At 41.7% G+C, this 10,941-nt stretch overlaps 1 protein-coding gene across 1 annotated transcript; it reads right to left on the reverse strand.

The window, feature by feature from the left end:
- Window positions 1–4,132: 4,132 nt before the first annotated feature.
- On the reverse strand, window positions 4,133–7,934 carry LOC307234813 (extracellular calcium-sensing receptor-like; the record flags this gene model as incomplete). The annotated part of the gene is made up of 10 exons (XM_080006677.1): window positions 4,133–4,555; window positions 4,650–4,931; window positions 5,014–5,207; window positions 5,325–5,448; window positions 5,533–5,748; window positions 5,837–6,065; window positions 6,738–6,742; window positions 7,239–7,370; window positions 7,549–7,640; window positions 7,748–7,934. 10 exons carry the CDS (start codon window positions 7,932–7,934, stop codon window positions 4,133–4,135), a joined length of 1,884 nt encoding a protein of 627 aa, XP_079862803.1.
- Between the last annotated feature and the right edge of the window lie 3,007 nt (window positions 7,935–10,941).

The raw sequence follows: 10,941 nt of genomic DNA on the forward strand, positions 1-10,941 counted from the left end.
TCAGGTACAGTAAGGTCAATGGGTATTACAAAATTCTTCTGAAAACTAGTCTCCTACCTATTTATATTACATAGTGGTATGCTGAGTAATATATAGAGAGCTAAGAGAGTATCTGGAGCAGTATTTATAGGACAGTTTGACTCCAGCTAAATAAAAGGAATTGGCTATGTTTAAAGTATAAAAAGTTAACAGCCAGCACATTTATTAAACATTTTAATAGGATTCACAGTATATGAAGAATAATAAAGCAAAATAGTAAACTAAAACAATAAACAGGTGTTCAATTTAATGCAGCGCCACGTAACTGTTGGGATTTAGGATTTGCCCCTACAATTTCTAATTCCAATTGGACTTTTACAACGTTGACGTAAATCTCACTCCGGTGTCTGTAAATTATTTATTTTACCGGACAAATTTGAACCTTATCGCTCATGTTTCAATAACAGTCTAGGATATAAACACAGATATAATGTACATCTATGTTACAGCACTCCTCGCACGGACCTCGCCGCTTCAGCGAGCAGTCAGTCCACGGTTCCCCTGGAGCGGCAGGGAGAGAGGCCCCCTGCTACCGGTGCAGGTACCAGATGTGCCCGGCCTGGCAGATCGGCTTGCGCGCGTGTCAGAGGGTGAAACAAGTGAGGACGGTTATATTTTGCATATATTTTGTAGGCATTTTGCAGAATTTTATAATTCATCTGGGTTTTTCTAAATAAATTTTACCAGGCAAAAAAAATATAATGATAATTACCGGAGCCAAACATCAAGGAAGCGATGTAGTGCCGTAAAGCGCAACGCACTTTTCCCGCGGTTTCGTACCAGAATAAAGAAGTTACATGGTGCAATAACAGGCGTGGCCGGGTGGGAATGGAAGAGTTGCCATTTTCCATATTCCAGGTCAGGCTACCGTCGTGATGATTTTGAAGCTGTTATTTTAAGGTAAAAAAGTTGGCCTCCAGAGTGATTGTTGGGGCTGCTCCCACCTACTTAAATGCTCTTGTAAAAGCACATGTTGCCCCCCGGATGCTGCGCTCATCAAATGAGCGTCGCCTGGCTCTGCCGTCCGTACAACCACGGCAATCCAGGTTATTCTCATTTGTAGTTCCTCGTCGGTGGAACGAGCTGCCAAAAACGACCAGAGCAGGGAACTCCCTCTCTGTCTTTAAGAAGCGCTTGAAGACCCAGCTCTTCAGAGAGCACCTCCTCTCCTAACTTACAATTACTTAGCACTACCTAGCAGTATTATTGTTACACTAATGTCTCTGTCGCAATGTAGCTTGAATGTTTTTCTCCCTTGTAAGTCGCCTTGGATAAAAGCGTCTGCTAAAATAACTAAATGTAAATGTAAATGTAAATGTAAAAGTGACAGTGTTGCTTCAAGTCGGTCAAAGTCGGGTGATTCCATTGTGTTCCAGTAGAGGGCGCTAAGCCGTTTTACACGCACTTCCAACACTCTCACTGCGCATGCGCGTGTGGTTTTCCCTCTCCCGCGCAGACGTGAGTGAAGTGAAGCGCGTGAGGTGGACACCGAAACCAAACGTTTGACAAAGTTTGACAAAGTTTTGAAAGTTTCCGAATATCAACACCGATTTTTATTCCTCTTTAGTTTTTGTTCACGCCACAGTTTCTCTCCTTTTTTGGTCAAAATCTGATGCTCCGGTGAGTTTCCCTCCGTTTAGCACCTGTCCCTCTTTAGCTTAGCCATGCTAATTGACATAGCTGTTGCAGTGTATTAATATGGCGATTCCGAAATGTGGTCTTTTTTCTTTTTGAAGTGTTTCATAACTACAAGGTTCATACCAGGTCCTCGAGGTGCTAGAAATGCTTGAATTTCGCCCTCGGGAATGTATGTACTAGAATACCGTGAAAATAGCCTTTTGCGCTGAAGTGCTTGAAAGTCCTTGGAAAAAAAAAACGCCAGGGAAATGTACATTTAATAAAGCATGGTTGGAAATATACACTGATAACAGTAGACGACAATACTAAAATAAATAATAGACAATGAGATCAAGATCATATTTTATTTTAATTAATAAAGATCACATTGAAAATGTATTATATTTGTTTTCTGCAAAGTCCTTGAAAATGGAAAGAAAATACTACTTAAAACAGTACTTGAAAAAAAATTGTAATGCCAGGGAAGAACTGTGCTCCTATTCAATTAAAGAGATATGTTTTACAATATGTGCACTTGATTTGTCCACTTGAGAAGGCAGAAATGAGGCGGGCAGCTTGTAGGCGCTCCATAACATAACTAACGTTATGGATATAATTTGTATTTTGATGTCAAAGATAAGTAATAATGTTAGACTGAACATGATGCTGTGATGTGATGAGTAGAATTAGGGAAAAAGTCAGATTAGAGATGAACGTACAGAGCGGACACGGATGTGGAGGGTGGAGCAGAAGAGATGCGCTTGCAGTGAGGTTTGTCTGTTTCCAGTGAGCCGTTTAGTGAAAAGAGCCAGCTTTTATGGCTCTTTATGAAATATTTTGTTTAAATTTTATATATATATATATATATATATATATATATATATATATATATATATATATATATATATATAACATTGTTTATAATGAATAAATGTGACTAGGCTCAAAGTTAATAATTGTTAATACAAGTGTTTTTCTTTACAAATCAAGACTCGATAGTCTAACAACGGCATAGCATTCAGTGCTGAAAAAAATACATATGTTTAAATCTGGGGGTGCCCAGTGAAAGTCGATGAGACCAATCGTTAGTCGGAAGCCCTCAGTCGACTGGGATTCTTCAAGTCGAGCAGTTGTCCTTTTTTTTTTGTCAGTCAGTGTCCATTACAGTAACAGGATTAAACAGATTGAATCTTATCTGCACAGGGATACCATTTCAATGAGGAATTACAAAAAAGGGGAGTCATGAATATATTCTTATATGTGTGTATCGAACCCGGCTCTCCGTGCGCCCCGGTCACCGTGCCCTGTTCCTTCAAATAAGGCAACTTAAAATAGTGTGGGGGCGGGGCACGGAGGAACGGGGCACGACTCGTACACTCGTTAAGATTGACAGGACAGGAAGAAACCATGTGCCCAATTGCTGTTCCAGTTTTTCTGGACCTAATTAACTCTGTTTTTCAATGCACGTTGTCGTCCATTGTTTATGTTTCCGTGTAAATGTTGTTTGGTTCTGTGTTTAATTGTGTCACCCGTGGTGAATCTCCCCCTCTTGGAGTAGTGATCAGTTGTTTATAGACCTAAACATGGTAAAATAGTTCTCCAAAGAGGGAGATTGGTGGCGGTTCTGTACAACAAAAAATTGTGCTCTTGTCATCCTAAAGGTCATCCACAGGACCGAGTTATTGCAGCAGTTCTTGATGATTTAAGAATTAATAAAGAGTTGCATTGCAGGTTGAGAAGTTCAACTCCACTTGCAGACTAAGATGCAATGGCACAAATACTCTGTGTTGTATGCCCAGCATGCTGACAGCACAGGAAAAAGACAAACAAAAAAAAGAGAACACTTTCTTTCCCTCACAAAGTTGGACAACCTGCTGCAGTGGTCTGCCCAGATCGCTTTTTCAGGTTTTCCCTCCACAACAGTAGTCCTGATTAAGGCAGCTGTAATCTCCGACCTAGACTACTGCAACTCTCCGGCCTACCTGACCTCTACAGAACATCCAGTATGCAGCAGCCCGTTAATTGTAAAACTAACAAAATTCTCTCATCCTTCCCATCACTATGAAATTTCAAGCACATACATTTAACTCTACTCCAGGGCTGTACATTGAACTACCCCCACACCCCCCAAAAAGTAGCCAAATGAATATTGTCAACATTGATTGACCAGCAGATTGGTCTGTGGCCTGTGTTGTGATTGAGATGGTTCAGATCGGGGAGGAAACTGAGAATCATCACTTCAAGCATTTAGAATAAATGAGCGTGATGAGTGTTCCTCCAGCAGTGTATCCACAGAGGGAGCCAAAGCACTGCACTTAGTCTACTGTTTACTGTCAATATCCATGGGTATTGGGTATTGCTACCACTACTTTCAAGAAAACATTTACATTAGCAGTTGGGCTGAAAAAAATGTATTCACATCTCTCTTTCAGCTTGATATCTATAGGTTATAATGTTCTGCAAGACTTTTCTTTTACTATCTGCCCATCAGGTATTTCTTGGTGTTTTTCTCAGGCCTCAGCAGGATGATGAAGCACTTTGGAGCAAAGATACACAGCAGCAGGCCATAGCTAGAAGCCAGGATGGCGAAGATCTCCACGGCGACAGCAAACTTCCCCGGAGAGCTGACGTACGCCGGGACAAATGCCACCCAGACGGCGCAGAAGATCAGCATGCTGAAGGTGATGAACTTGGCCTCGTTGAAGTTGTCTGGGAGTTTTCTGGCCATGAACGCCAAGAGGAGGCAGATACAGGCCAACAGGCCGATGTAGCCCAGGACCAGAGAGAAGCCCACCACTGAAGCCATGGCACACTGGAGGTTCACCTTTGACCCCTTCAGACCCAGGTCACGTTGAGGGACAGGAGGGCTGAGGGACAACCATATGATGCAGATGACAACCTGGAAAACCAAAGATTTTTATATGATCACATTAATCAACTTTTATATAACAATAAATTCAAACATTTGATGGTTTACACCTACTAATACTGACTTGAATACTGGTAAAAAAGCAGACGCTCCCTCTCTGTCGTCCTGCACCAAACCACTTCATCAGGGCTCCGCCACCAGGCCGAGCTGAGCGGAACGCAGCTAGAACCACGATGGTCTTGACCTGAAGGCACGACAGGCAGAGCACGAAGCTGATCCCAAACGCTGCCTGCTGGAAGTGACAAGACCACACCGATGGACGACCGATGAACACCAGCGAGCAGAGGAAGCAGAGCTTGATGGACAGCAGGAGCAGGAAGCTCAGCTCTGAGTTGTTGGCTCGCACCTGGAGAGGAGTTGTATAATAACATTAAGAGAACGGTCATGATTTGGATGATAATGCATTTTTAATTGGGAGTGGTTCTTACCACTGGTGTTTTACGGTACCACAGAAAGACAACAAACACAACATTTGTCACCACTGCACCAGAAACAGCGACTGTTGTCAGGATGATGCCCATGGTTTCTTTAAAAGACAGAAAGTCCACTTTACGCAGAATGCAGGCAGTTTGATTTGCATTGGACCAGAATTCTGTAGGACAGCGCTTGCACTTAGTGGAACCTGGGAGGAAAATACGGACAAGGGAAAGTTAACACATACTGCAGGTAATGAAGAAATATATATAAAAAGGCCATGACCCTTTATATGTTTGGGATTCAAATGTTGTTCTCTGTTTACCAGTCTGGTTGCTGAACTCCCCTTCAGCACAGCGGACACAGTCGAAGCAGCACACTGGCTCCCCTTTCCTTCTGGCAATGCGGGTTCCTGGAGGGCAGCTCTCACTGCATATGGAAATAGGAACCTAAACAATTCACCAAAACACAACATCAGTTATATAAGAAGGAATGTTTTGAAAATGAACTCATGTTGCCTTCAGTCTGACTACCTGATTGGTTCCGGTGCTCCACTGAATCACTGATTGTTCAGATCTGAAATTCAGATCGAAGCCTTTCACCCGACCGATGGTAACCAGTTTGAGTGAGCCCTCGGGGCTGGTCTGCCAGTTGACCAGGTCATACGCAGCTGGAACGTCGGCTCCTTGGAAGTAAAACTCTTCCCCTTGTGGGGTGGTGAAGTTCACTTTTCCCAGGTGATGTAACAGCTGGAAGCAAGACAGTGTCTAGTTATTTTCAATCATAAACACTGCTGCATTTCGTAGTGGGTTTTATGTCCAGAGAAATTGTTTCCACCTCTTTGCTGTTGATATTGTGTGGGGAAGCGCAGGCTGAGCTGTTATTTCTGAGAGGGTTTTCTCCGTCAGAGCAGGACAGAAGGCTGTGAAGTGCATGAGCTGCAGCGTACACAGCCAGGTAGACGTTATATGTGACTCTTAACTGGGAAGTGTCAGTGAAAGGACTCTGCACCCCCTCTAGCGTCTCACTCCCACTGCACGGCGGCAGGGGAGCTGCAAATGGAGGCCTGTCGGCAGGAGACGCAGCAGAAATATTTGCAGTGGTTGAAGTGTCAGACGTGGTCAGAGGAGGAACAGAGCTGAGAGACCGAGATGAAGGAGAAGACGGAGGTTTGACATCTGCTTCCAGAGCGAAAGGACTACACCCAAACTCTTGCTCCCACAGCTCTATTAAAAATCTGTCTTCACGACGACGAGAGGGATGTAGACTCTTTAGATAATGTTCAAATCCTGGTATGATTTCACTTCGAATAGCCACACCTAGAACACCTCTCGCCACTTTAGAGAAAGCTACGTTTTGGAGAAGTTGACGGCTGGTGCTCCAACCCTCACCGGCCAGAAACTGCCTGTCAGTCACCTAACGTGAGGAAGAGGAAGTCAGTGCAGATACATATCTACCATGTATTGTTATTATTAGTTACCTAAAGAGTTCTGTATAGTTAATTGTGTGTTTTATCTTGGACTCACATTTCTCTTGGTTAACTCCAGGAACAAGTCCTTCACATCTGTGTACCAGTTAAACACCAAAATCACCCGTGCACTAGAGTCCTGAATAGTGGTCGCTGCTTTTCTGGCATCTTCCTCAATCCTCTGCCATCTTAGCATTTCTAAAAAAGCCAGACAAACTCCTGATCCTTTGATCTCCTCCTGAAATATCTGAAAAAATATACAGTACGTACAATAACTGTGTAGGCAGAAATTAGAGATATTCAGTACACATAAAAATCACATGTTTTTTATCAACTATTCCCTCTTACGTCTCAAATACACATCTACCCTGTCCCTCTAATACAAACAGTGTGGGAATGGTGAAAATTAATTATGAACATTTTATTTATTTTCAAATTTACATTTGAACTCTTTAAAATTGTGATGTCAATTTTATATTTTAATTTTCTCACAGACTGCATTGAAAGTACTTTAAAGTATATTTTGAACTACCTTAAAATGAGTAGTCAATTTGAATGTTGATATTCATACAATATTATTCAGATAAAAATGAGAAATTCTGGCAGTGCGTTTATTTGTTATAATAACTTCCCAGTTTGCATTAATATTGAATAAATTGGATTTGTGCTTTGATATAATACACATGAATTATGAATACAAAGCATAACAATTTCGAGAGAAACCTGGATTGCAAAACGTCCGTAGTTATCATCTGCAACAACTGCTCCAACCCAGGTCCAGTTGAAGTGCATGACAAGTCGGGCCATGGTCTTGGCTTGGTACACGTCACTGGGAATCGTCCTGAAGAAGTTTGGAAACTGACGCCTGTCGCTAAGACAGGGACAGCTGGCCAGGTAGCTGATCTGAAATAGACAGGGAAATAGAAAAGCAATCTGAATGTTATTTTTAACTAATTTTAAGTTGTTGAATTTTCTGTTGTTGAAATGGTTAATTGTTATACATAGGGATACAATCGATTTATAGACTAATCGATAAGATTTGTCATAGTTATTGACAGTATTGACGTGTTCTGAAACTTACCAAGGGTAAATAGAGAGGCGCTAACACTCTGCACAGTATTATGGATGATGTGGAGGAGGCACCGCCTATGACCAAAGGAACAGACTGGCCACCTGATGAGGGCATTGATAGGTGTAATTGGGGAAGTGATGTAAACGGGTTTGTGGCAAGAACATGTTATAAAAGAATATGTTATATACATTACAAGTTAATATCATACCTCTTCTCCCCTCAGACTGGGGCAGAGTGGCTGTGGACTCACAGCTCCGGCTCTCCCCTCCCAGCAGGGACAGAGCTCCTCGCAGGGCCCAGGGGTGTCGGCCACAGCTGTCCAGGATGCGGTAGCTCAGCCTCACACCCGGCAGCAGGGCGCTGTTCCTGTTTATTTCATCCACTGCAAACGCCATGGCGTACACGTACTTTAATGACTCCACTTCCAAACTAGGGGGGGGGGGGGGGAGTTGCCAAGCTGTTAAAATGACTATTCTAGAAACACTGATACCAATCAGGTTTTGTATCGGTATGAAAAGAAAAACAATTGCAGATTGGAGAAAACAAAGCCAAAGCTTATTCAATGCAATAGTACACATTTTTTGTCAGGATACAAATGCAATATAAACATTATATTCCTACCCATTTTCAAATGCGTTTTGAGCACAATCATTTCAACTGATCGTTCACCAAACTCTAAAATACAAGCAGTAGATTTTAATCAGTTGCAACCTATTACTACATACTGTATATCTTGTACCAACACTATATTGTATTTTCTATACACGATTAGATAAGTATATTTGTGTAGATTTTTTTTGTGACATTTTTTAGTGCAACAAACACACAATCAAAACCGTTTTACCCAGTGCAAGGCGTGTGATGAGAAGGTTGCGTGAAGTCCGCATCTAGAACTGAAGGGAGGGAGTGAAGGTTAAAGAGCCCACCCAGAACTAAGTCTCCATCCTGGGAGAGTCCCCGGTCGTTGTCCCCCGGCGGTTCGGCCCAGCGAGAGCACACGGCGCTCTGAACCACCGCCGGTCCTGCCCTGAGCCCCACATCTCTGCCCAAAATTCCAATGAGGAGCAGGGAGGAAGCTGTGGAGGGCCACCAAGTGAGGAGCCAGGAGAACCAGCACATGGATGCACTGGGCACTTTGTAAATATCCTAAAATAACTAATGTATCAATGTCAGGTTATTAGAATTCAGCCAGAATTATAAAAAAAAATGTATGTGTGATAAAAACAACTCCCGTTAAACCCAAATTAAATGAAAATAGCATTAAGGTAAAAACAAACTAATTAAAAAAACAGTTCACAGATGCTTATACAGTATATAAAAATGCCACCAAAGACACTTCAGAGTTATTTAGCTCGCCCAAATTATCCTATGCACAATCCTGTATACTATTCCTTTTATAGTGCTGCTGTTTTGACAAAGACCAAGACCGACAAAACCAACCTCCACCGATTTGAAAAGGTGAACTGTTGATCAGAGTTTTTATAATGGATTGGTTTGTAACTGACCGTGTTGTAAACAAGGTGACACGTGCACAGAATCCTAAATCACTCCTCTCTAGAGTGAAGCTGAGGTAACAACAGCAAAACACTACGGATGGGAATTTTCTATCCAAACTTTTTTTTTTCTCTCTCCCAATAACATGCTTATTAAATGAGCTGATTATGAAGTAATCTAAACTTGCCAGACTGAAGGTGATAAGGTTATGTGCTGTGTATAGCTCTAGATCTAATTATGTTACATTTAGGACACTCCAAATGGGATTTCCTATTTTGGACGTCATGGTGCATTTTCCCAGAATGTAATTTAATTACATTTTCAATTAATTTTTTATGCAAACTTGCAATGCGTTCTGATAGTGGTATGTTGAATTTCTAGATGCTCCACGTCGCTTCAGAGGCCCCACGTAACATAGTCAAAATAACCTTTTTGATATCAGGTCTGCCTCTCAAACCTCGAGCCTGTGAACAAACTGAATGGCCTGTTTCTGAATTTCAGAAGCTACAATGGTATAATTGCTTCGTTTTAATTAATATCAACAGTTCTCCGGCATTGCAACCTGTGCACGGTGCAGCAACATTACATCAACTGAACAGACAGAGAAACCAGGCACACATGGGATCGTTTTACATATGAACACATTTGTCTTGACGCACATAAAAGCGAAAGACCGTTGTTCCAAGCCCTGTTTATTGCTTCTTCTTTTTTTTATTTTTATTTTTTTTTAATTAAATGCAGTTTTCATCCCATGTTAAATTCAGTCCAAGTCTCTCAAGTGCTGTTGCATTTCATTTCAACAACAATATAAGTGATGGGGTGTCATGCAGGCCTCGCTTTTAAATAATTGCATCAATCATGGTTGTGGTTATAATTTAAGGGATGATTCAGATTTGCAGGAGGCTAGGACCTATTCCACCTTAATACAGCACAATGTAGAGGGACAGTCAAATGCGGTTCACGTGCATGGGTGTTACTTTGAGGCGGAGGGAAAGCAAAGCAGTTGGCAGAAACCCATGTGAACATAGGAAGGACATGCAAACCCCATGCATATTTTGTGCCATCTTGATGCTCTTTGTTGATATGTTGATCACGGGGCAACTTGACTGGCCTTTTGTCTGTACGAAATAGTGTCATCGTTAACGTTTCAGGCAAGCCTACAACAGTGACGATGAAATGCACATAAATGTGTTGACCACTTTTCTTTTTTTTTGGCCACATTGCACACTACAGGTTTTTTTTCTTTGGGGGAGGATTTTCTTTTTGTCTATATATTCAGAAGTGAAGGTCAATACCAATAGCCTCCTTTGTGCCCAGTGACAGATAGCAACATGCAGCATGCTAACTGTGTTAGCTCAATGCATGGATGCAGGGGGAATCAACTAGCCTAGCTCCTTGGGTAACGTGCATTGTCAAGGGAAATACACATTTCCAAGTGAAATACTCCTTTCAGCACCTCAAAAGCTGAGTTATTTAAGATACATTTTGCATGTTTGTGGTGAGGAACAATAGAAATATAAAAGTTGTATTTTTAATTTTTTCTTAACCAATTTTTATCAAGTGTGCACTGCCTGTGAAACTCAGTGTGTCAGGGCTGCAGGGTTACAGGTTTAGTCAGCTGAGTTTTGTTGACATAAATGTTCTGGCGCCATACATTGCAGTTTGTACAGTACCTGGCAATCTCCAAATCACTCGAAGTGAGGCTTGGTTGTAACTTCTAACTTAATTGATTAAAGGATAGGTTTGGCACTTTTTAGGTCTTAAAATGATGTTTCAATCGTTTGTGACTGTTCCTAGCAACAACTTCTTATTGTCCTTGAATACAATCCAATGGGGCTTTAACAAAAAACAACATGTAAAACATCTTTTGAGGAAACCGCACCAAAAATCAGACGTACTATCTTTATG

This window comes from Zeus faber, assembly GCF_960531495.2.
Source record: "Zeus faber genome assembly, chromosome: 9".
In the NCBI taxonomy this organism is placed as follows: Eukaryota; Metazoa; Chordata; class Actinopteri; order Zeiformes; family Zeidae; genus Zeus; species Zeus faber.